Consider the following 27,782-nt stretch of genomic DNA (forward strand, 5'->3'; position numbering starts at 1 on the left):
AATTCTTTTCCACAGTCATGAGCTCAGTGGAGGAACAGCGGGGACGGTGGAGAACTTTGAAAACACCAGGTAGCAATTTAGAGCTCAAACAACAGTTGCTTCCTCTGAACAACACCACTTTGAAGGATAATCCCAGCATGTTAAGAATCTGACTGCTTTTGGCTGTGCAATTCAAGGGGGCCTTTTGTAGAAATTTACCAAGGCATTCTGGTGATGCAAAACTTCCTGTGTGGTACAAAGCAGAAATGTGTAACAGAGTACTTTTAAGTGTCTAACACCTAGCATGATGAATTAAGATGGAAATAAGCCACTCGAGTCCCTCTCTCTGGGATGGTTTCTACTGGTGTTTTACAAAGAGAACCAGAGTAATACCAAAATAAAAGCATCTTATAAAGATCAGCTCTAAGGCTGCCTAAATTAGATTTCCACATATTCACTAGAACCATGATAAAGCAGTTATCAAGTACACAAACTCACTTTTGTTAAGAAAAAACATGCAGTGGTCTTCTTCAGGGTTTTACCAATGAAACAACAAAACTTGGTGTTGAAATTTTAACAACGATGTGTCACTTTTTGTTATTGAATGGGGCTCAGCTTTTCTTGGGTACAGGAATGGGGGATCCAAGGAAAAATGGTTAGGAAACACCGCTGTAGAGGTTATCACCACTGAGAAACAGAAAATTACACCACAGAAGCACAAAAGTCTCATAGCTGTGCCAGGTCATCTTGTTTAGTCTGTTTTTTCTTCTCTGTTTGTTTTGTAAAAGCAGTAAGGGTAAGGGTTAAAAGCAACGTTTGCAGCCATTTGACTGGCTCCCAGTTGACAGTTTCCTTTCTTCTTCCTTTATTTTGTCTCCTTTTTTATTTTGGACAAGTTGGACCTGATAAGTATAAAGACTGAACGCTGTATTTCAACAGGAAGTTGTCCAAAAAAAAAAAAAAAAAAAAAATGATGTCCTCATAAGTGGACAGTGTTTTGTTTTTTATTTTAATTTTTTTGTGCTGTTGTTGTTTGTTCTGTTCTGTTTTTTCTTTTACTGTATAACACAGTAGAGATACCATTATGTAACAAAGTGGTGAAAAAAAATAATATTCTGACCAAAAAAAACAAACAAACAAACAAAATATGGTGATTGAGTGATTTTCATGCATGCATAATAATAAACATTATGCGTACACATGTCAACAATTTTACCTTTATTTTATTTTATTTTATTTTAACAGATTCAACAACAAAAAAAAAAAAAAACAAGTTTTATGAGAAAAATAAAATTAATTGGAAAATCGTAATAGATTTGTTAACATCTACATTGGGAAAATAACATCCAGTTATTCCCAAAGTTTGTATAATTTTTAAACAATTTTAAGTCTTATTTTGGGGATATTTTTTGTTGTAGAAGGCCAAAATTTAATTTAACTGATTTCAAAGTTAAGGAATATTTTTTTTATCAGCACATTTTAATTAATGTCTTTCTCAGTCTCTCTTATATATACTTTTGTTCTTTTATTAAATTTTTTTAATATGCCACATTACAGTAGTGACTGCAGTTTTACAGCAGCGACAACAAGTATTGATCATAACATTTGAAAAGTGTTTGTACCTTGATTGGTTTTGTGGTGGCTGTCTGGAATTTAAATTGATCATTGTTATGTGTTTTTGTGACCTCCTCATGGCAGACCAAGTGTCCAAGAATGAGGCTAACAGGTCTAAGTCAGGTCAAATTTAGTGAAATGTTGCAGAGACACCAAAATGAAAAGTCCCCGTATGAGGATGCATGAGGTACATTTTTTGTAATTATTTCAGCTGTCAAAAGATTAGCATTTTTTAATTTCGATTAATCTCAAAATTTCTGTAGCTAATCATGATTAATCACACCCTTTTTATCACATTTAAAAATCCATTATTTTCCATTTTAAACTGTTTATGTGCCATTTTTTTTGCACCAAATCATCACATTCAAATACTTACATCATAACAGGTCTATTTAACACAGCGGGTATTATTCAGAACTTGTAGAATGGAAGTGACAACATTTACATCCTTAATGGTGTTAAATCAGCACGATCCTTGGGCACAAAATGAAATTGTTTCATTATGATGACATTCAGTGTCATTTGCACTGTGTATTACAAATAGTATTGATATAAATACAAAAAATATCAGCATAGTGTCAGACTGTTGCTCATCCACTGCCTTGTTGCAATTTTTGTGAGTCACGGCTTGCCCCAAAGACCTCCCGCCTACGCCCCCGTCTCCAACAACGTGAGAGAACTGTGAGAGAAAGAAAAAATGACTTTGTTTTGAACAGGAGAAACCTTGTTGAGATTTAAAACCCCTTAGTCTTTCACTGTTTGATGGGTATATAGGTATTTCTTTCTCTTAATGGCTCAGAGAGGCATCACATAGTAATACAGGCCTCCTCTCTCTGCCATCAAACTCCACCACTCAAGTTCTTGGGATTCACATACCTTCCTCAAGAGCCACCGAGCTTCTTTTCTCAAGTGTTTTCCATTCAAACGTTTACATTCAGCTGATAGGAGCTGAAGGCAGTTCAATTGTAAGTCCACTCCAAAGGAAGTTTAAGAGAGTGGTATTGTTTCACTGTGATTGGTCAGGTTGTACAGTATGTGCGTAGTTATCGCCATGGCAGTCAAATCCACATGAACAATACTGGCAGTGAGAGCAATCAACCCCAGAAACCCAGCACAAGACCTCTTTAAATAGACTCACACATTCACACACACATAGAGCCAGATGGATGGCAGCCAGGTGTGTGCCCTTCACAGCTGCTCGGATAAAGAGTGAAGCAGAGGAAAGAATGGAAAGGTAGAGCATGAGGTGTTTTACTTTTTTTTATTTTCTGAGGCTGAGGAGTTATTAGGATGCAGCGGTGCGTTCAAGTGAAGGCTCTTTTCAACACCCTCTGACTGAGCCCCTATTCCCCAGACGGCCATCCTATCTGCCCCTTTTTCTTTTCTTTCTGCTTTTCTTCTCCTGCTTTTCAGACGGAAGTACACCTGTCCGTACAACTTGACAACTGGGCTTTGTCTGTGACTGGACCCTTAGTGGATTTAGACCTCTGGAATCCACTTAATCACGGTGTATTTTAACACCTCCGGTTCTATTACGGAAATAACTGACTCCTGTCAGGAAATGAACATTTGCTTTCTCCATCAAACAGCTGAATGACTCAGAGAGAATGGAAATTGAAAAACGTTGAATCTACTGCTGGGTTATACAACATATGGACAAAAGTATTCAGCAGCCTGACCATTACACTAACAGGGACTGGAATGACACAATGACAATACATGTACTTTAATATGGACTTGGCCCCCCTGTTTGCAGCTTTCACAGCCTCCACTCTTCTTGGAAAGATTTCCACATGACTTCAAAGTGTTTTGTTTGAATTTGTGCCCTTTCACTCTGCAAAGCTTTTATGAGGTCTGGCACTAATGATGGATGAGAAGGCCTCGCTCACAATCTCTGGTCCAGTTCATCCCAAAGGTGCTTGATGGGGTTGAAGTCACATCACTGAGCAACCAGTCAACTTTTTCCACGCCAAACTCATCAAACCATGTCTTCATGGTCCTTGTGTGCAAATGCATGAGGCACAGTCGTGCTCGAATAGAAAAGGGACGACTAAAAACTGTCGCCACAAAGTTGTAAGCATAGCATTGTCAAAACGTCTTGGTATGCTGACGCATTAAGACTGCCCATCGCTAGAGATAAAGCGCCAAAACCCTGAAAAACAGCCCCATAACATTACACCTGCTCCACCAAACTTTACCATTTGCACAATACTGTCAGGCAGGTAATGTTTTCCCAGCATGTGTCAAACCCAGACTCACCCATCTGACTGCCAAACACACTTTGCTTTGCACCACTTCATCTGGTGCTTGGCATTAAATTTGGTGATGCGAGGCTTGCATGCCGGTTCTTGGCCATGGAAACCTATTTCATGAAACCCCTGCAGCACTGTCTGTATGCTTACATAAATGCCTGTGGAAGTTCAGAACTTTTTTCAGCTATTGACAGCAGAGCGTTGTCAACTTTTACATACCATGAACCTTAGCAGTCATGATGGTTTTATGTGGTCTTCCACTTCATTGCTGTGTTGCTGTTCTTCCTAAACACCTCCACTGTTCCTCAAAATATCCATTTATATCACTAAATACAGCAAAAACTTATTTTTATTAAGTTATATTGAGTTATATTTCTCCTGATAGCTTAAGGATTGCATTTCAAATTCGTTGTACTTGTAAAATGACAATAATGCCATTCTATTCCATCTATTCTATTCTATTTGACCCTGTAAAGTAAAAATGAATCTGTATTTAGGTTTTTGTATGACAGGTCACTGTGTTATGAACCCACAGGTCAAATTTCAGTCAGATAAAACATCTCTAAGTTTATAAAATTAAGCTTAAAAATCATGAAAAATGAGACAGTAAAATTTGCTCCAGAATGGTGTGGGCATGTCAGTTGAATGAGCTGAAGCCATGCCCACTCAGAAGAAATACAATCCTTTGAAATAAAAAAAAAAAAAAGGTAGACTGTGGAAAAACCAGCAGGGATGAAATTTCATGAACTGTCTTATTGCAAAGGTGGCATCCATCACAGTACCGTGTTTTAAGTCAATGAGCTGTTCAGAAATGTTGGCAAGTGGAGGCTGCATGGCCAGGGGCTTGATTTTGTACACCTGTGGCAACAGATCTGATTGAAATATATAGTGTATTTTATGAATTAAAGATGTAAGATGTGACAAACTGAAGCTTTACTTTTTGGAGATTTGTAATCCATTGGTTTTGATTGTAGGTGAATGTAACGCTGCACAAATATGCATTTTTACCTTAAAAGTACAAATAGTATAAAAGAACAGCCTTGTGCATCAGTGCCAGCGTTAGTCCTTCCCTTAATTAAAATGTTTTTTATCAAAATAAAACAAATTGAAGTGCCTATGAGTTATGTCCCTGGAGAGGCTTTTAGCCCAGCAGTTGAAGATATAACACTCTGGATGAAAGAATTGTTTTGGATGGACCCTGTCTGAGCCTTTGAAAGTGTGTAGATGTGTGTTTGTCTTCTAAAATGATGACAGAATAACCACCCACTCAGAGCTGTGTTCCGGGAATAGCAGGCCAAGGCGGAGAATGAGAGAGCGCTGTAACATTTTCATCAGACAGGAACAAGCGCCGCTAGCCAAAAATGAGTTTGTCAGGCTGCTTGACAGACCTCTTTGCACCGATTCAGCTCAGGCTGGCGGAGCTGGATACGACTACTGTACCTCTGAAGGTAAGAAGGAAAAAAGTCCGTTTATTGTTCTGAGCTCAGCCCTGTTAGAGCACCTGGGACAGACGGTGCAAAAGCTGTGGCAATAGCTGAAATGATGTAAAACATTGAAAAGGTCGCGTCTTTAATTTCAATTTCAAAAAGAAATGGAAAAGTTTTATGCAGAAATTCTCCGCAAGATTTGGGGTTCAACATGGGTTGTGAAGTTAATTTCAAGTTTTCCTCAGGTTTATTCAATGGCAGAAAACTTATTTCACAGGAGGCTGTGATTTACACTTGGCTCCTTATTTCTTTTTTTTACTTTTTCAATGTCGCCATGGCCAACTCCATAACAAAATCTTGTCCTGTTTGCCTGACAGACTGGCAGCACTACAAGTGTGATCCTGACACCAAAGGTCATGACTTTATCTGCTGTCTTTTCAACTGTGCACAAGTTCATAAGTCATCAGGGAGGGCCAATCATGGCTACAGACGCACCATGTTGATGGTAGCAGTCTTGTGCTCTGAAAGGAAGAAAACAATAATGGCAAACTGATTGTAGACTCGCCCCCACGTACCAAGAGGACGAACATAAAGACTGGCTATCCTTCAAAGAGAACTTCAGGTATAAATGTGGTAACATCAAGAAAAATTGCCTAGTTAGCCTGGCTAAATACCAACGCGTGTGGCCTATTGTTCAGGGTCAGTATTCATGCTGTTGGCGACAGTACAGGCTGGAAGATGCAAGAAAATTTAAGGTATGCCAGTCTTGAATCAAGGCCATGGGGTGTCATGGATTTGTCATTGACTATGTCACAATACCAGAGTGTTTTTTCCCTCACCATTCATATTTAGACCTAAGGGGCAAATTCTGGCTAAATCTGCACAGTCCAACATAGTCCAACAGAAAACACTGAAACAAATCATTTGTTTTACAATATTTTGAAAATGTCAGGGAATCTCTGAATGAAAAAAGCACTTGTAAGGCACACAAACAGCCGTTAGTCTGCAGACACTTTAGTTTGTAACATTAGAATTATTTTAATATTTCTGATGTGACTTGAAATCTAACTTAATATACTGAATTTTAGTGATTGAAGTCAGAAATTGTCAGGACACTAAAATGACTGACTGAAAATATGCATTGCTGCAGTGGTAAAGTTCAGTTATGGTCAAACTTAATGCTTAAAAAACAATCAATATGGAAGGATTGAACTGTCATCATTATAACAGCTCATGAGTTTAGCCATTTGGCCTGCTCATCATAAAAGCACACAGCCTTTTCTTTTTGCTCTCTCTGCCACATCCATGCAGTCACAGTCCATTATACAATTAGGTCCTTCATTAATTATCACCATGATGGGGTAGTGCCCATTCATTACAGTCTATTGTCCAGGCGGGGGTGGGTGATAGAAGCGGCATTTGAGCAGACAGAGATGTGTATAAGCACTGCTCATCAGTCTAGAAAAGAGCCCCTCCTTTTAATAAGGCTTTCTGTTTTGTTTCTACCTCACTTAACTCGTCATGTGCTAACAGGAAGGTGTGTTGGATTTGTGCGAGAGCAACACAAAAAAAGCAATGGTGAGATGCCAGAGTGCAAATGAATTTCAATTACTTCAATTCGCACATGACTCTGACGTCTCTGCACATCACTGCCTAAAACAATTAACGCAGCTGGAAACTTCTTTCCAGACTTGGCCCAATTTGGTGACATAAAGGTCATTGGAAATACATTTAAAATGGCTAAAAGGAATCAGCCATTCGTGTAATTGCAAAAGTGGTGCATGGGTGATAAGTATTGTAACACAAATTTCTTTTGGCGGTGCAAAATTTTCCCAACAAAAGGGTTGAACATTGAATATATCCCAGCTTTAAAACAAACTACGCTTATTCAGGTACATTGCTGGCTGTTATACAACAAGGGTGGGTAGCACACAGCTGGCAGCGGCAGGTTTGAAGTGTTTCTGAAGTAACATTACATGATCCTTGAGCTGCTTTGACTCAGCGCTGACAAACTGGGACTCTTGCCCTTTAGGGTTTTTCTAATGAGAAAGCTCATTGAGCTCATTAACAGAACAAAGTCTGTTTCTATGAGGGCATCTGAGGGCAGATTTATCTACATGACTGCAGAGGCTTTAGAAATAATGGCTATCAGTGAGGGCGCTGAGTGGTCTACACTATAAGATATTAAAATCAGCCTCTTTCACATGGTTTACTTGATACAAGATGTTCCTGATCTAATGAAAGACACCATTAATAAAAAGAAAAGTTAGTTTTTGAGCATACTTGGCGATTGGGATTGTTTGGAAATGTGTTTCAATGAAATCAAAGTATAGGCACACATTATGAAGCAGATGCCGCTCATTTCAAGCTAATGGTGGATAAAAAAGGCATTGCTACATCCAACAGCTCATTCACACTTCAGCCCCTTTATGTTTTCTGGAAACAGACGCTGAATCCCCTTTGGGAGAGGGACTGTGTCGCCATAAGTGGCCTTTAACTACCTTGTTTATCGGCATAGCACAATGCTGTGCCGCACCCTCCCTTTTTTCCTGCTCTGACAGGAAGCATAATTATGAGAACAGCTGCTGAAAAGTGCTAAACGAAAACAGGTGGCGTCGACGAGACACGCTCGGAAATCGTTAACCAGGCTGGCATTGTCTTCAACCACGCTTGGCAGCATTAGCTTTAATTACGACAGAGCATGTCTCTGAACCCTGTACCTTTATCTGGAAACCTTTCTATAGAGGGCAAATTAATATTGTAGGAAGGACTCATCAGCAGGCTGGAAAAAAAGCGGGGTCACTGATAAACACAAGAAAAGCAAACAAAAAGAAAAAAAGAGGGGATTTATTTCCAGCATTCTTCTGCTTAGAATAAAAGTATGAATCTTATGCAGCTTTCACTGACAATTTGGATGATGTGTCCTTGCAAGAGGAAGCGCTTTGGAGATGGAGAACAGATTCGCTGTGCCACAGTTACACATCGAAGCCTTCACCTACCAGATCAGTGTGCCCTGTCATTTCTGAGACATTTTTAGCCATAAAGTGGAAGAGAAAGTGACCTCCAAGATGCATCTGCTGCTGCCAAACTATTCTGAAGACCTCTATAAAGTCATAGATGCTCTCGCTGATTACAGGTTGCCAAACCACCACTCTCCACCAGTCCTTTCAAAGGCCTTTAGAGCAATTTCTGTAATTAGACTTCACCTGAGTTTCATCCCCATTTTTACAGCAAATTTACAGAGTAGAGGTCAGCTTTTTGTAGACCTGGGTTGTCCAAACTTTTCTCACTGAAGGCCACTGACTGGGCCCCTTTGATATACCTCATCTTTAGTGTATTTGAGTTAGAAAAACATTTCAGTGTAAGTTAAGACACTTACATTAGGTTTGTGGTGGCCAATCAGATGTCAGAGAGGGCCTTGGTCAGCTCTAGCTTCCACGAGCTCTGCCCCTGGTTATGATGAGATAGACACTCCATGCAGCAAAGAGGGGAGATGCGTCTCTCCGTATTCAGACACAAAACAACACCAAACTGCAAGATGCTGCTTTTTATGAGTGTTAGTGCTTGGAGATTGAGTCAGAAATCTGACCTTGATGTTTGTTTTAGACCGGGTGCGTGTTGGCTGCGTGAGGACTGTGGCACGTGTCAGCTCTGGTATAAAAGTTTCTCTGTCCAACTTTTATACCAAGCATGTGCTTCGTGTCAGCTGTGGCTTCCCACTGTCATGACCTGTTAGTTTTATCTCAGTTACTCCACGGAGGGACTCGATTTATTTTTGAGCTGGAAAACATCAGAATAAAAGCACTCTGTGAAAAATGCAAGTTTTCCATGTAGATGCCAAGCTGGCTTTTACTTTCAAAAGCACAAACTTTAGGTGCAGCTTTACTATTTATGTAACCTGTGACATAGTATAATGTTTTTGACATACATATCTACTAAAACAAGTTAAATGTGGCTCTTTGTTCATCATGTTCCCATGTGTTTTGGTCAAGATAAATTATATGGACAAAAGTATTGGCCAGCATTGTCAGGTACTGATGTTGAATGAGAAAGCCTGGCTCCAATCCCAAAGGTGCTTCATGGGGTTGAAGTCTGTGCAACCAGTCAACTTTTTCCACAACAAACCATGTCTCCATGGTCCAGTCGTGTTGGAATTGAAAAGAGCCTTCCAAAAACCGTTGGCACAAAGTTGGAAGCATAGCATTGTCCAAAATGTCTTGGTATGTATGCATTAAGACTGCTCTTTAATGGGGACAAGAGGCCACTTCATTGCTGTTGTTCCTAAATGCTTCCACTATCTAATTATATCACTTACAGTTGACTGTGTATGAATGTATGCTGAATATCCAGCGGCAATTCAATTTCATGAAGCTCCTTACTGCAAAGGATGCATCCATCACAGAACCACACTGAAATCACTGAGCTCCACAGAACGACCCATTTGGTAACACAAATTTGAGCAAATTGAGACTTCATGACTAGGTGTTATACACCTGTTGCATTGGGTCTGATTGAAACACCTGATTCAAAAATTAACAGTTGTGGCCAAATACTTTTGTCCATATAGTTTACTTCATTAAAATAGGTAAGCCTTCCTTTACCAAGGTTCTTGGTATCTGAGGTGCACATCAGGCACGTGAATTGCAATGCTCATGCAGTTTTTATGCAGGCAGTCTGAAAGTCCTGACTTATGCACACCAAATGAAAATCCAGCTTTGACAGATTGATACAGCTGTTATGCTGCCACCACACAACCAGTCTGAAACCAGATTTCCCGCATGTCTCCCCACTCTCTCGTCCCTGTTTCCAACTCTATCCACAGTCCTCCTCTATCAATAATAGCCCAAAAATAAAGCTTTAAAAAAAGAAGACAGGGGATTCATTACTGAAGAAGTGTGAATATCTGAAAAAAGGTCATAGCACCTTAAATTATCAGCTCCACCGGTAAGAAATGACTCATCTCCTGAAGCTGTCTGCTAACTTTTGTATCAGACTCTACTATTACATAAATAAACTTCTTATAAGACAGACAAGAAAGTTCTATATTAAGCTCTATATTAGCAAAAGTTTCAATAAGTTGCATCATCCTTAGAGCGAGGGGAAAAAAAGCATTACTCTAACAGACATCCAATTATATTAACACCGAAGATGTCATTTTTTGGCATGGCTGCAGATACTGCAAAGCACAAGATAGCACTGTTTATCACCACTCCAGCCGAATAACCCAGATGGTTTTTCATCATTTATATGCTGTGCTGTTAGAGCACCTAAAGGTTAATGATTCTGCTTCGTGCTTTACAGTAAGGGAACGGAGATGTGAGCCAAGACATGGATGCAAGTTAAAAAGCTACATTTTAATGTATTGAACACATCCTTTCTGAGGGAAATAACGCTCATTTATTTTCCCTTTGTCCTATTTTTCAAGTTGAAACTAGAGAAGCAATTTTGGTGTTTTAATATCTTGTATGCAGAGATGACTTACTGGAGGAGAAGGTTATATAACAGGGTGTGATGGCTTCAAAGTTAATAATGTTTTCTTTGAATAAACTCCTTTTTTGAAGACTAGCTAACATCTTAATGAGTGATGTGACTGCTGCTGGCAGAAGTAGACACATAAATGGCTGGGCTCTCAAAAGCCCAGGGGCCCCCTAGAAAACATGCTAATATCAGTGAATATATGTTAAATCTGTAGAGTTGGCATTAGCCTCCTTCTTTACTTCAACTTATCCCAAACCAACTATTGGTTCTTGAAATAAAGTTTGTAAAGGTCAACTGCCTTAGCCAAAAATGTTTCTATTTCATTTCTTGCATCCTGACTTTTGTGGAAGTTCTGTGCATGGCTAAAACTTTGGCGTGACTGGACCATTAAGTTGATATTAACAAATAAGATAAATGCTTATATAATTTTGTGACTATTGATGTGTTTTACATTTTGAAACAGACAAATATATCCTAAATTTTTATTATGTTGCTTTAATAAGTACCGATGGGTTTTCACGTCCTGCATAAAAAAAGAGTAAAACAATTGGCAAAAGGCAATAAATGGGTTTAAAAAGTGTGAAGATTAGTAAAAAGGTGATTACAGTGGCATTAAACTGGGTTAAATGTGGCTGAAAGTGGAAAAAAGTTTTTTTTTTAAAGGATTAAGTGGAAAAAATAATTAATTGCAAATTGACGAACAAATGGGCAACAAAGGTAGTAAAAATGGATTTTAAAAACATGCAAAAAGGGGCTGAAACATGTTTAAAGTGACAAAAAATGAATTGAAAAATGGGTCGATCATTGCAGAGCAACACGGACACACCAATGCACAAATATGTAGTCCCCACAAAGGCACAGGTCACAGAGACAAAGTCACAGCAAAGATTCCATGTAGAAGTATACAGCAGGCTACAGAGGAATCTACTGGAGCAGATCCATTTTGCAACTGTTTGTTATTTTGACACCAGAGTATGCAGAGACATGGCTCAAACAAAGACCTGGAATCTCACATAAACTCTCCCTGACTCCAGGAATGACAAAGTTGAAGTCTTTGTTCAGGAGTAAATGAAAAGAATGAGGAGGGGTGAACTTGGCTCCAGCTCAACTGATCTGCGGATCATTTAGTTGCCTCCAAAGACAGGGGATTGTGTTCTGTTTGCCTTGTATCAATTCATTTCTCCCTCTACCGACTCGGTAAATGGATCTCTGCAGCAAGGAAATCAATACAGCCTCATAAGTCTGTTTTTGTCTCCTAACATTAATACAAGGAAGCTTTGAATGGTAACCTCAGTGTAATGCGGGCAACAAAAGCCAGCTGCGTTACACTGATTAAGAAAAGGAAGACTGATAGCATCTGCTGTGAATAATTGTGGAAAGCAATGCAACAGTGGCCATGATTGCCTTAACTTGTAAGAGAAAAAAACAAGGCTTAACTTGTTTAGATACCTGATCCATTTCAAGGCACTGGTGCTTTTATTTATTCCATATTTAATCATTCCAGAAAGCTAAACAAATAGGATTATATCAGCTAAAACAATCTCTAAATGGAGTAGTACTGAATGTTTCAATTACAGTCCAGTGGTGGAACATGGCTGCATGGATTTTAAACCAGGCCAGTGGGGTTGGCACTTATGAAACAGGCCATTAGTCTGCTATAAATGTCCGCCATACTGTCACGCATTTGTCTACTGCGTCCCCAGCTTTTGCACAAGCCATAAATTCAGCAGTCACATCAATCAGAGGCCATAATTAATAGTGCAATTAAGATTCTCATAGCTTGGCAGATATAGCTACTAATGGATCAGTGACAAGTGTGATACGATCATAAAGTGGGGATTTTAATGTACTGTTTAATTGCTCTTATGTGGTCCAAAGTGTTACAACAGAGGCTTCCCAAGCCCATTTGTTCTCCACAGTTCTTAGTCATATTGGATGCATGAAAAATATTGTTCAAGAAGGGTCAATGAATGATGTAAGGGCAAGAATGAACAACGCTTTTATGGCACTTGAGCATATGTGACTAATCAGGGCCATATTGTGCATCAGGTTTTATAAGAAGCAGCTCAGAATTCACAATCTTGTTCAAATGTGATTAGAGACAGAGCTGAGTGTATGCATACTGTGTTTAAAAGTGCATTTTTGTGTGATGTAAGGGGTGGCCAAACACTTTTGTCCATATGGTGTATCAATCTGAGCCCAAAACATGACGTTTGCAGCCAAACTCAAAACTGCCACCTGGAACAGTGACAGTATGTAAACATTTGAGTCATGTTAAACAATAAATGAATCACTTTAGTACCATTAATGAAAGCAGCTTACGCATGAACACCCTAAGAGGAAGGATGAGTAGTCCCTTGGCTTCTTCCTCTGCTTGATGCACAATGATGAATCATATTTCACTGTGCTTTAAAGGTAAAAAAAGATCTCGGAACCCAAATCACAGCTCAACAAAGCTGGTCGATGTGGAATGAAGGCTCAGCATGGCTTTCAGCTGTAGGCACAAGATGCAGTACATGCTGGGAGATAAATACCAACAATAAACAGCATCCACTAGCTATGCGTGGGAAGTGGGTATTGTATAAGTGTGTGTTTGGATATACCTAAGAGCATTTCTTTCTTCTATATGGAACATTAAAGGTCTGAGGAATGGTTTAGAATTCAATTATACTGTCAAGCCTTTACTGCATCTGTGTTGCCAGGCAGGTGATTGCTTCTCAGGTAAAAAGTGACCTTCCTTTAAACATGTTGGGCTTGGGATACCAAGCCTCGACAGTGTCCACAACCTTGGTTTCCGTGTGCTTCTTACCAGAGCTTATTGTTGTAAGGTTACAAAAAGTTGACTCCTGCTTCCCTAAGTAGTGACTGATATGTTAATGACAGCTCTGTGTGTCAAATATTTCCCTTATCCAAGGACATACTGCCAACAAACAGCTTCAAACAAATTTAAATTAACCAAAAGATTTTTATATTCCATAAAATATATTAACATTAGCAAAAAACTTATATATACTTAAATATATATATTTTAGAGAACAAATTAACAAAAAATCCAACAGAACCATACAAACACTTTCACAAAACTTGAAAGAAGTTTACAGTCAGATACAAAACAACAAGGTCTAGGACACTTTTATCATTTATATATTTCATTAAACAAATTTAGAATTAAAAAAATGTCCTTTAAAATTAAAAAAACAAACAAAAAACATTTTATAAGACAAATTTTCAAAACATGAAAACTTTCACAGGAGCTGAGACAAATTTACAAGATGTAAAACACTTTTACAACTTCTGAAACAAATTGACAAACAACAGTATCTTACGGCAAGGGAATGTAACTTGTCTCAATTTTTGCAAATTTTAGTTGTTCTATATTGGACTCTGTAAATTTGTTTCAAGCTTTGTAAAACTGTTTCAGACTTTGTTATTTTGTATCACTCTTCCAAGCCACCGTAACCTGGTGCTTGTATACTGGGACAAGAGCAGTGTAGTTCAGTTAAATATCTCAATCAAGCTTGAACCATAACTAACCTTGCAAAGCAGATGGATACACCTGTTTCCATGTTGCTTACTGGTGAATCCATCTTGTAAAGCTTCCATCTGAACAGTTAGGGCCAGGTTAGAAAGTGACAGGACCAAACAGCAGTACTTTTTGTTGTGACGTAAGCAAGCAGCAACAAGAGACCGGTGCAATAATGACGGAAGAGATTAGCGTGGATGTTGCTAAAGCGCCAGTTTTATCAGAACCTGACGACATTTCTTCGTTAAAAGAACAGCAGTGAGTTGTTTTCTTTTCAAAAATGACAAGAGTTGTGTACTGACATGTCGGCAGTCACCATGTTCGCATTATGCATCTCTCTATGGAGTTTACTCCTCTGTAGGGGTGCACCTCTGTAGTGGCTACGTCACATGTTTTGTTGCTCTGATTAGCACGTAAAGATGTGACTGAACGTTCATCCAATCACCCTCTGAGTTTTTTTTTTTCAAAGGCTCTGACCAAATGCTGTCTATGAGAGGTTTACCAGATGGATGTGTGAAACACATCCATCTGGCGTACCAGGTTAAATCATAACCGTACTGAGTACTGTACTTCCAGAACTAAAGGAAACCATTAAAGCTTAAAGTGTCTCAGCTTGCAAAGCAGCTGATCAGAATGTCCCACTGTGAATTGTTTCGGATAAAACTCAGTGACTTTTAATGAACATGCCTTATACCTGAAGGTCACTGGGTTCATTCTTCCCAACAAAACACAGAAGCAAAAAGGAAAAATCCCCGCTATGAGGAATGCTACTGAACACAGTATAGATGGTGTGAGTTTAGGAGGGGAAAAAAGAGACATGAAAGGGCAGACTTATTAGTGATGAGCCTTGTGTTTGGTAAAGGTTAAAGCTGCTCTACCTCTCTGATACAACATAATGTATCTGTCTGAAAATGTCTATTGATATCCTTGGGTGTAGAAAGAGAAAGACAGGGTAAATCACAGAGGCAACGCCCCACTTTGCTCTATTGCCATTTAACCTTTTCGCATCCCAGCGAGAACATATTTATTGAGAGCTACTGCTATTGCTACTGAAAGCATGTCGAAATACACCCCGACCGTGGTAATTAAAGACGCAGCGCAAACATGCTGGGGGGGGTAAATTAATTCCTCCGGGGGCGCGTGCAGCTCGCCTGGCACACAATAAAACATCCAAACAAAAGGAGACGTGGAGGGATTTTCGGCGCTGACATTAAACATCAGCTGGCAAATGTCAACTAGACAAAAAAACGTCTCTTTTCTATTTTCATCTGTAAGGTTGGATCTCCTGCCACTGTGCTGTGCGTGTTAAAGGCTATGCTTCTTTGATGGATGCCTGCCATCCTCTGACATGTCACTCACGCTACAATTTAAAACCTCATGCATTGTCATTCAGGGAATCTCATGACTGACAGCACATTAACACTCAGGCATATGTGTGAGTGTGCTAAATACATCTTGGCACTAGATATCGTGATGTACATATGCACGCACATTCACTAAGTCACCCATCCAGAGTCTGTGACAGCAGAAGCAATTACCAACTCTGCTTTTCCTCCATGCTTTATTTGCAATAACTGTCATCAGCAGAGCCTTGGTCTGCTTATCTGATTTTTATGAACATACTTGTAAGGATTATTGAGATTTGTGAAAGCACTGCTGGGAAATGTGAAAGTGTTGGAGAGAACAAGAAAAAAAAGCAAGGGAGAGGGTAGCAAATTGCTAATCTGCTGCAGAGAGCTGTGAAATATTAACCAGCAGCCTCTCTCTGCATGAAGAAATCGCTCAAAAGACTAAAAAGAGAGAGGGAGAAAAAAAAAGAGAAACAGAGAGATTAAAGAACAGTGTTTCCTTGATCGGCTTTTTCTAATCGCGTCATGCCCGAGGAGCTCGGCGAGAGCGTAGCCATCAAACTCTCACACCACACCGCTCATAAGTTGACAGCCCAGGGGGAGCCGTGCATTTTTTAACACCCCTGCAGCATTGTTCAGATGCCGTCATGGCTGCAGAGAAGGTTGGTGCGTCTCTCATGCAAGAGCACAAGTGTTTGGAGAGACTTCGGAGCAAAATGAAGGTCAAACATTTGAAATTAACATCATGTACAGCCACATTAGGCTGCCTTTTAATTAATGTCATGTTTAAAGGTTGCAAAAGGTAAATCTTTCAACACCCAAAGTACAAGTAGGAAAGATATATGAGCCCATTTGCCACTTTATGAATGTTAAAATTAAAAGAGACTGATTATAGAGGAGTAAAAGTCGGATGTTTGTACCTGCACATTCACAGAGTATAAAGCATCTCCAAGGGCTATTATTCCACAGGTTGAAGAGCGTGTATGCCGGGGTTAACATCCCCATGCCAGGCTGCGTATTGAGGGTAGGAGTGCAGTTGGCATCAGGGGCTCCTGGTCTGCCACGGTGCTGTGACACCCTGGAGCCTGCTGTCAAAGCGACTGAGCGCAGGCTGGAAGAGGGCAGTAGCCTCACCATCTGTTGCACGACAGCCAAAGTCACCCTGTATGTAGGCTCCGGGTTTGTGTGAGAGTGGCTGTTCATGTGTGAACCAAAGCTGTAGAGTAATTGTGCGTGCTAACATAGAATTGTGAGTCAGCAAAGTCTTTATCCTAAAGACTTATGGTTGTGCTAAATCAAACATTATTCACTTTAGTGAAACTGTATAGGGAATAAACTATTTTTTACTGCTGCCAAATTTGAGAGTTATTGTGGACCCTATTGGGACAAGTAGTGGGCAACCTTTGATCACTAAAAGCAAAATGCACTTAACTATAACAATGATGATTTATAACTACAAACTTATTGTCTTATCAAGAACAGTTACAGTGTAAACCCTAAGTTAAGTATAATTTAAGCAGAAGACAAAAATCTCTGTGAGCGCAGTTACAATCAGGAACTTTACTTTTAGCCTCGGAGACCAGCAGGTCACAGAGGCCATTCCAGAAGAGGATGGGGTTTGTTTGTTTGTTGTGTGACACAGGTAAAACCCAAACAAGATTCATTTCCTGTTTCACTTTTCCATTTATAATGACTTCAGCTTCGGGCATGTACTTTTGAGGGAAATGTCTTCCATTAATGTTTATGTTTTTTCCTGAATGGACCAATATGAAAAACTTGAGTTGTGCGGTAGAAAAGAAATTTGTTATCTTGAAAGCCTAGGGAAAAAAAGGCAGAGTTTACTTTTTAAAACTTAGCTGTAACAGAACATGCAACTTTATAATGGCTTGTAATTAAGTGATTTGATGGAACACTGCAGCTGTATTTTGGTGTCTCATGAACCCATCAGGGTTGTGTGCACGACAAAAGTACAACCAGCTAATCAGTCAATCAAATATTGTAAAAATTGAGTGCATAGCGTTATTTCATAATTGAGATCAGCTGATCTCGCACATAGCACTGATTTGCTTCAAAGCACACTACTGGCTAATCACACACAGGCTGCCTTATTTAAACTTCTCTTTGCTGCTCCCTCTGCAAGTCACCATTTGCAGCCCTCCTCCATCCCAGCTCCTCCTTTATTCTGCTTATGACTTAATCAGCATGATTCTGTCATCACTGATGCCTGCTCTGCTCAGGGGTTTTGCTGCTTCTTTCCCGGACTCAAGCTTTCCTTGCATACACAGGAAGTGCAGGAGCGTGTGCTGTTTTTGCTTGATGCTTTTCACATAGGCTTGTGGAAGGGCAGGGGGATCCCAGAAAGGCCACACCACCAAATACAAATAAAAGCAATGACAGCAAATCAATATCTGCTACTTAAGAGAAAATCTATTGCAAATCATGTGTGTTTCTTGACAAAGTGGTCCTAACTGAAATCAAGCGCATAGTGTTCAGGGAGGTAGGCCACAGAGTCAACCGTTGCCATATAACTGAGACAAGCTGATCTCATGCAGGCCATTAGCAGCTGATGGCCAGTAGATTTGTCAAAGTAGGCTATTGGCTAATTGCATACAGGCTGCTTTATCTAAACTTCTCTACCCTCAATATCATTCTGTTGTCATTGATGCCTGCTGTTTCTTGAAAAAGTGGTCCTGACTGAAATCAAGATCATAGCATTAGCTCAGGCAGGCCATGGAGTCAAGTGCCGCCATATATATGAGATTAGCTGATTGGCTATTGCACTCATGCCGTATTATTCTTTTCTAGCCTGGCTAAGCTTTGCTGCTCCTTCTTCAAGCTACTTTTGCAACCCTCCTCCACCCCAGCACCTCCTTTATTCTTCTTCTGATTTAATCAGTGGCATCTGTTGTCACTGATGCCTCTGCTCTTGGTTTTTGCTGCTTCTCTTCCTGCCTCAGGCTTTATCTTGTATTCATAGGAAGAGCAGGAAGGAGTGCTTGATGCTTTATACATAAAAGTGCTAATTAATAATTCTTTATGTTGAAAGAGAAAATATTTATAACTGCAAAGCATGTGTATTTCTTGACAAAATGGCCCTGTTGAAATATTATTGTATGCATGTATTGCATGCTGCAGTGCTAAGCTAAGCATACAGAGTTATTTGAATAGTCTTATACATATTGAAGACAACCCGTTTTGGAAATTGTTCTGTCCCCTTCTTTTTTAAAATATCATTTTTTTGTGCTTTTTGCCTTTCCATCAGTTGTGGCAATATATTTAATTATTATCTGCAAACATAACCCTAGCAGAATAGGAGCTTGAATAGGTGGGTGAAGACAAAGGTACACTAGAGCAGCTACTTTGACATTTTTTAAATGATATTTAAGGTCTGTGACCTGTACCATATTCCTAAAGAGAGGCTATTGAGTGCTGTATCAAACTGAGGTAACTTAACAGGTAATATCCCACTAAAAACAATGGATGTCTAAGTCTTGATTTCTTGTTTTTAAAGTTTTCCTTCACAAGTTTAGCTAAACCTCAACTAAAATTAATGTTTTAAAGAGGAAACTATAAAAACAGGGTACCATTTTTCCCTGTATCAAGTAGAACACTTCAGGAGTGCACCTTGTTGCAATCATCTGTTAAAGTGATTCTTGTTCCTGAGTGGGAAAGGAGAAATGAAAATAGTTTAAAAGGTCACCCTCTGGCTTAATACTGACCACCTCTCTTGGAAGCAGTGAGTCCTCTTGCCGAATCACCAACAGGTTCACAGTCCCACCCATGGGTGTTGCTCTGAGCAGGGCCACCACCTCCTCCTGGCTCTTACCGTTCAGATCCACTCCACTAACCTGCACAGACATGCACAAACGCACACAACATGCACACACAGAATCATAAATACTTAGATGAAATACAGGCAGATGAAAAGATATTCACCCACTCAGCGGCAAAACTGGAATCAAAGCTCTCCAACTTCAATGAGGGGAACTCTACGGCCTCCACATAACCTTTATGCAGATTACTCTCTGAGCCAGTTGGAGCTGGATTTAAACACGGGTTATTTCCCCCTAAAGTGAGCACTAGCTGATTTTCACGTCACTCTGATTGAAGTTTAATCAAAATATTGTTCCTTCCAACCACTTTCCCCCAGCCATTCAAAGCGGGAGCAGAATTGTCATCGCCAAAGGGAACACTGAGTGTTTGACTCATTTTGACAAAAGCTCTGAGAGACTGAATTTTGGAACAAAAAGCATATCAGCCGCAGACTAATTAATCTCTGAAACAACATAAAACTCACAGGGCTGAACTTGATTTAGTCATAAGAGGTTGTCAGAAAGTGCAGCCCCACCTCAAGCAGTCGATCTCCAGCTTTTAATCGGCCATCTTGGATGGCGGCCCCTCGAGGAAGGATGTTTTTGACATAGATGGGAGCACTGCCACCAATGGGGACGTCTCTGGATGTAATGCTGAACCCCAAACCTTCCGGACCTAGAAATGTGGAAGCCAAATTTACAAAGTTAAAAGTGTGATGTGATCTTTGGCTCATTTATTTTTTCCAGTGCATAATTCCTGGAAAGAGTTCATAGGAAAAAATGAAGAAAACCAACCATTAACAGAATAAGTTCATGAAAAATGTGTTAAATTTTTAGTCATTAATAAACTAACTTCCAATAAAAGTTAGACATAAGCTTAAAGAAGTCGTGCCAAACTATCAAAGAGCTTCAACTTTGAGATCTGAAACATGCCAGACTCATGAAACCATTTCTAAAAGATCCTTTTCATTACTTTACATGCGGCTGTAACAGGAGAAACCACTGTGCAAGGATCAAATTATGGTTTTCCAGCATGTTCTGAACCTCCTGTAGTTAATACAAACAGACGTACTTCCATCCTGACATTTTTCATGGGTTTGCTACCAGGGTGTGTCTCATTGGAGTTTTTCAGGATGTAAAAATGAAAATATGTCCCCGACTCTATATTTAGTGCTGATGCTATGAACCAAAATTGAGTGTTTATGATAAGTGCATGTGGACTGCAAAGCCACTCTTGTGAGTTATGGCTGGATTAAAGACCAGTTATGGACCAGAATAAGCAGAGAGAAGTGAATGATTATGGATTGCAGAAAGCATCAAAATGCAGTTCAATAGCATCTTCAAAATGACGTGCGAGCACGCTTCAACGAATCGGCAAAAAGATGTGCTCTAAATCATCCCTGTTCCATGCGCCGGATGTTTAAACCACGAAAAATATTCAGACCTTTTGCAGAACAGCAGGTCAGAAGGTTGTGTTTGAATCATGTCTGGACCAAGGCAACATCCTGCTATACAAAGACAGATTGAAGTTTAATGTGTAAAGCAGTCATCCTTATATATTCTGTATATGTATATGCTTCTTAGTAATGCACAATGAGCCATAGTAACCCTAAATCTCTAATTGCATTTTTTTTCCTTTTTACTGCACTGTCTCTTTAGAAGATTTCCCTTAGAACTTGTGGCCCCCGATTATGTACCACATCTCCACGTCCCCTGCAAATTTTGCCTAGTGGCTATTTGAGGTATCTTGGCAAAACACGAAAATATTTTTCATGCCAACATTATTTTGAATTGAATCATGTTCAATTTGTGATAGGAAACAGGTTGACTATGACTCTCTGAGAGTTGTACAATCATGCTTTTTTTTTTAAAGGGCCATTATATTTTTAAAACTATCCCAAGCCAAGAAGACCAACTCAAAGATTCTGTTTAATTTAATTTATTTGATTTTGCAATTATTGAAAGTTAGTCCCTTAAGTTTCAACATCACATTTTAAAGGGGGTTACAAAGGGGACAAAACTGCAAAAATTGCAACAGTGCACCTCCAAGACGATAACGTTTTAATATCTATATGCTTAAGCAATTACCTGACACAATACACTATACAGACCATAGTATTTGGCCACCTGACCATTACACCAGCAGGCACTGTGATGACACTGTATTCGAATACATGCACTTTAATATGGAGTTGCCCCCCCATTTTGCTGCTATAACAGCCTCCACTCTTCTTGGAAGGCTTCCCACAAGATTTTCAAGTGTTTGTGTGGGAATTTGTACGCATTCATTCTGTAGAAAATTTATGAGGTCAGGCACTGATTTTGGATGAGAAAGCCTGGCTCGCAATCTCAATTCCAGTTCATCCCATAGGTGCTTGATGGGGTTGGGGTCAGGGCTCTTGGTGACCAGTCAAGTTCTTCCACACCAAAAGCATCAAACCATATCTTTATAGTCCTTTCTTTTTATGCACAGGGGATCAGTCATGTTGGAACTGATAAGGCCAGTCCCCAAACTGTTGCCACAAAGTTGGAAGCATAGCATTGTCCAAAATGTCTTGGTATGCTAAAGCATTAAGATTGCGCTTCACTGGAGATAAGGGGCCTAGCCCAGACCCTGAAAAACAGCCCCATACCATCAACCCTCCTCCAACAATGCTCACAGCTGGCACAGTCTCCCAAGACAGCATTGAAATTTGGTAATTTGATAAGGAGTTTCATCAATATCTTGGGAAAAACCTGCTTGTTATCCAAAGAAAAGACTTTGTGATATGAGGTTTTCATGCAGCTGCTCGAACATGGGAACCCATTCCATGAAGCTCCTGCCACACAGTTTTTGTGCTTACATTAATGCCAGTGGAAGTTCAAAACTCTTCAGCAACAGAATCAGCTGAGCAATTGCAACATTCATGCAATTATGCATCACGTCATAGCAGTCGTTAACCCCACTCTGTAACTTTACATGGTTTCAGCTGAGTTGCTGTTGTTCCTAAATGCTTCCACTTTCTGTTATCACCAGTTAGAATAGTGAAAAAAGAACATGTTTATACCTCAACAGACTATAGGTGGAATTGAGCACCAACCAATAAAAAATCTATAACATAATCCCAGGGCAGTACAGGGACTTGGAAGGAACCTATGCCTTTTGCAAGCAATCATAACTTGACTGACTCCATGCCATATTTAGAGATGTGTGCCAAAATTTTAACAACACATCAATGGCCACTGTCCATTCACCTGCTCTTACTAAGACATTAGTTCCTCTGCAAAACTGATGATCAAAAGCCAAAGAGACTCACCAGTCTAGATCCTTTAACTGGCTTTAAAAGTGTTTTTGTCTCTGTAAGTCATGAATCCAGCACAGTAAATAGTCTGGAAGTTTGCAGCACCTGCCTTTTTTGTAGGTAAGATGGTAAGACTAAATTCAGCAGCTGAAGCTGTTCTCTCAGATACCAGCTGTGCAAAGCCATTTGCTTTAGGTTTTAAGTCTGACCTTTAAGGTTCATCAAATGAATATGAATCGTAGGTCTGGAGGAAGTAGGCAAACACAATAAAGGATAAATAAGAGGATCTCAGGCCTGACCTTTCCTGCTGACCAGACCTGAATTTGTCAAATAAAACCAAGAAATGGTTTCAAATGTCAGCCAGGGATAAGAGCCAAGTCACATACATTCTTTCACCTGGGTTCCGTTTAAACAGAATATTTAAACATTCAAAAGCCCTGCTGCAAAATGCCATTGAATCAGTCATTAAAATGGCATTCAGAGATAGATTCCACCATGCATAACCTAGCCGTTGGCGTTTCAAGCAGCCAAGTGAGACAGTTGCGTTCTGTGGTTTCAGTGGAGGCTTTCGGATGGTAACAACAGTGATTAGTATTCATGTCAAAAAGGAGCTGCTCATTTCACAGAGCTGTCAGCACCTCTGATGGTTCATCGTGACCTAGTTTTCCCAGTATGTCTCTCTAGCAGTCTGTCGAACTGTCGTAGCGCTGACAGTGATGGTGTTGATGAACAAGAAACACAAAGAGAGGGAGAAGCGTGGATGGCAACTTTCTCATGGCTTTTGCACACAAACAAACTTGTGGGAAGGTGATAAGGAGGTTGCTTATAAAGAGAAAAAGTTGAGCAGTTGGGGATAATGATGTGCTATGATCTCGCCATCAATGCGCCATGGTAACTAAGCAGGCAGAAATAGCTGTCATGGCTTATGTTGAATGTTAAATTTGCAGAGTTAGTCTTCATGAAATGCAAACTTTTAATACAGGGTTACATGCATCGCAAGAAGTTCCCCACTCAGCTCAATTTATAACATCAAAATTCACAGTCAGATTGGGAAAATACATACTTCTAGATAAAGTTATGTTGATCACTACTCAGCTATCCTAAAACAGATTCTCTTAGTTTTGGTGTCATTTTCTTTGTTCCCCTTCCCTCTCCTCTGCAGCCTAATGAGAAGAATCAAACTCCTGCCCATTGTAAGATCTTGTCGTTAACAGGCTCCAATCAGGCAATTAGGAGAATGCATCTCTAATAGGCCTGCAGTAATTAACCACTGACGTCTTTATTTTGGGTAATAGAAGACCAGGATAAAAGTAAGTGTATCCCTTCCTGGATTAGTTGGAATCCTGGCTCCGATAAGCCAATTAAACAGCAAACATGAGGAAAGGCTGAGGCACATTAGAATGACTTAATGGGGTGCGTATGTCCTTTTTTCGACTACACTATTTGATTAAGGCACTCTTGTTAATTTGCCATGCCAAGATCTGCTCCCGACACTCAGAATGCAGAGCCACTCAGGCCGAATCACAACAATTACAAGACGGCAACAACAAAACTGGTGAAGCTTTTCTAAAAGTGCATTATCCTTAATAAAGGCTGATGGTAATCAAATGGGGCTGTCAAAATGGATTTCAGAAGCACATTTCCCCGGGACTCTGATGGACTTTGGTAATCAGTTGAATTTACAAACCACTTCCATTTGGTTGACGATGCATCTCTGTTGGAGTCTACTGATTTCTTTAAGTTTTAAAGTCAGACATATTTATTTGGGTAAGGCCATTTAAATAATGAGCAATAATCCAAGACTCCATTTCTCTTGATTGGGCAAGAATACACTTATGAGAGCTAAATTAGACCAGTGGTTGTCAGGCTTTTTACACACTCCCTTTTATTCTATGTTTTTATTTATTTCTCCCCAGCTTAGTACCCCCTGGCAAGAGAAAAGTGGTATTTATGGTAGAAAAATCAAGGCTTATGTATGATAAGACAAAGTACAGCACTTTACCATCAGTGTCTGGGTTCAGAAAAACCCTGAAAGTATAAAGGTTACCATGGAACGTGCCTGTGCAACTGCGGATCCTATTTCCCTGCTATTTAATGAAAAATATAAATATGACCCCAATTCCACTAAAAGACTAGGGCACTGTGTAAAAAGTAAACAGAACGCAGTGATTTGCAAAGCTCATAACCTCATATTCTATTCACAATACATAAACAACATATCAGCTAAATTTGAATTTGATAGAGACAACACCTTGAAAGAAGTAGGAATGGGGTAAAAAAGTTTAAAAATTAATTGATACTAAGGCAAACATCTTGAGGAGCATTTTGTAACTAATTAGGTAAACTAGCAAAACATCGACACTGTCAAAAAACTACTTCTAACAATTATATAACAATTTCAGGTCAATATTGGATACCCGTGATCTTCTGGTCCTCAGGCAGGACTGCATTAAAAACAAGCATGATTATGCACTGGACATCACTGTAAGGGCTCAGGAACGCTTCCAGAAACCATTGCCGGTTTGTTGTGCCATCCACAAATGCAAGTTAAAGCTGAACCATGCAAAGAGGAAGCCATAACACAATCCAGAAATGCCTTCGTCTTCTCAGGCAAAAGCTCATTAAAATGGAACAAGCCAAAATGGAAAACTGTTCTGCATTCAAATGAGTCAAAATTTAAAATTTAAAATTCAAAATTCGGAAACGCCATGAACGCATTGGTATGGAGTTACATTAGTGCCTACAGCCCCATCCAGACTACATCTCTCTCAGGAAAAAAAAAAAAAAACCTTGTATATTTTAGCAAAACAATGCTAAACCACATCCATCACAACAACATGGCTTTGTAGTAGGACAGTCCAGGTGCTGAACTGGCCTGCAGAAAAATATTCAGCACATCATAAAAGGAAAAATCCAGCAAAGAAGATCCAGCATTGTTGAGAGGCTAGAATCCTACATAAGACAAGAATGTGACAACATTGCTCCCCTAAAACTCCCGGACTTGGTCTCCTCACTCCTGACGTTTACAGACTGTCTTTGAAGAAGAGGTATGGTAAACATTGCTTTGAGCTGCAGAAGTTAGCAGGCAGCAGGCCTGATCTCTACTCAACCTGGAAATATAACATTACAGAAGGAAGAGCTTGGGTGATTGGACCAGAAGTCAATGGCAGAGCATAACCGTGGTCCATTAAAAGAAAGTCACTAAAAACATGAATAAGATGCAGCAACCCCAAGCAATGGCAACTGGCATATTGGAAAAATGATCTCAAACTCAGTCTGAGGTGGGGAGGTGGAGCAGAGGCAGGATTTGAGCCTCAATGCAAAAAAACTATAGTGTGTCCACCCTTCATGACCACAAAGACATTGGCTACTCAGACCAAAATTCCTTTCCCAGGTTGTGAACAAGCTTATTTCTGTTTTTTGGCTTTTGCAGTCAGCCTCAAATAGAAAATCTTGAGCTTGCCATGTTTGCCACAAATGCCTTATCATGAATTCCATCCTGTGGTCTTCCCAAACATTATTTGGACAAAATTTGAATATGAGAGTTGTGTCATCACATTCATTTTATGAGTCATGAAAAATTCTTCATTTCTAAATAAACAATCAGAAAGGAAAGCAAGCCCAGCAGAAAAAAATAAAGTTGCCAGAGAAAATAAACACAACCATTGGCATAATTTCTTTTCTGGAACCTTCCCAACATCTCCCCAGTAAGGTTTACTGAAATGAAGGGCTTGTGCACAGAAAAAAAGTGGAACATCATCTTATTATGAGTAAAAAAAGTAACTTGCACTACATCCCCAAAACTGTATCTGAACTCTGCAGGTCTGGTGGTAGCACTAAGAGAAATATGCCAAACACATTAGAGCAGCTTGTCACTGCATTTCCCCTGAGCACACTGCATTTAGCCTGCACTGCTGCCCTTGCTTGCTGCACATTTCCCTGAAGCTCACTGCTACGGCCTCGATGCCAGCTTTCAACCAAACATCTGCTCCCTCCAACAGCGGAAGAAAAAAGAGGGAGAAGGGGAAAAACTCTCAAAACTGGTTTGTTTTACAACCAAACAGTGTTCAATTCATATAAAAAACACTGAAGTGATGAAAATGAGATGGACCCTGGCAGAAATCCCACCACAATGGTTGGCTAAGATACACTCCAGATCCAGTATCAAAGGCATGTCCAAGTCTACACACACACAAACCTCTGCTGGAAGCAGATTGATTATCTAAATCTTAATTCTTTAAACCATAAAAGTGTAACAAACTGAGAAGGCCAAAAGCAAACAGATGAAGTGAGTTTGTGTCCAAAGGCAACCAGAGATCTTTTGGTCGATTACATTTTTGGCTTTTGTCTGTGACTGACTGAAGGTAAAGAGGCAGATGTAAATCAAGGAAGAAAAAGGGGGTTATGATGGGGAAAAAGATTGTCAGCTGGAAATGAACCACAAACATTGTAGCTATGGGGCATGTAAGGCGAAGACAGAATTTAAAAAAAAATCCAGATTGATTAAAGATTGTCTTCTTCACCTATTGTAGGAAAGCATACAGATGACGAGACAGCCTTTTGTCCTTTTTGTCTCAATGAGATTAAAGAGAAGAGACAGAGCGTGACATGGTTGACGGAGGCAGAAATAGAACGAGAGAGAGAGACAGGTGTTATTAGCATCTGCTCACTCCCATGAAGGATGAACTACTTCATGGTTGACACATAATCTGCTTTAGTATCAAAATAGCAGAACAGTTTGTGGCTCAAGGTAAATTTTTGGTGGAATTTAAAGCAGAGTTTGCATGGATGAGAATCGACATCTGGAAAACAGAACTTGCACACTTTCAATATCCATCCATCCATCCATCCATTTTCTATACAGCTTACCCCGTTTGGGTCGTGGGAGGGGCTGTCATTGGGCGAGAGGTGGGGTACACCCTGGACTGGTCGCCAGTCAATCCCAGAGCTGATGTATAGAGACAAACAACCAGGCACGCTCACATTCACACCTACGGCCAATTTTAGAGTCACCAATTAACCTAATGAGCATGTTTTTGATGGTGGGAGGAAGCCGGAGTACCCGGA

At 39.8% G+C, this 27,782-nt stretch overlaps 1 protein-coding gene across 1 annotated transcript in view; it reads right to left on the bottom strand.

Moving 5' to 3' along the window:
• The window catches only part of LOC121527569 (partitioning defective 3 homolog), a 604,468-nt gene that overhangs the window by 261,909 nt on the left and 314,777 nt on the right, over positions 1-27,782 (bottom strand). Inside the window, exons 11-12 of the mRNA XM_041814583.1 lie at positions 19,971-20,110; positions 19,342-19,470 (exon numbers count right to left, since the gene is read on the bottom strand). Of these exons, the coding sequence (XP_041670517.1) occupies positions 19,342-19,470; positions 19,971-20,110 (269 nt within the window). The remainder of the gene's footprint in view (positions 1-19,341; positions 19,471-19,970; positions 20,111-27,782) is intronic.

The sequence above is a fragment of the Cheilinus undulatus genome, linkage group 19 (genome assembly GCF_018320785.1).
Source record: "Cheilinus undulatus linkage group 19, ASM1832078v1, whole genome shotgun sequence".
Classification (NCBI taxonomy): Eukaryota; Metazoa; Chordata; class Actinopteri; order Labriformes; family Labridae; genus Cheilinus; species Cheilinus undulatus.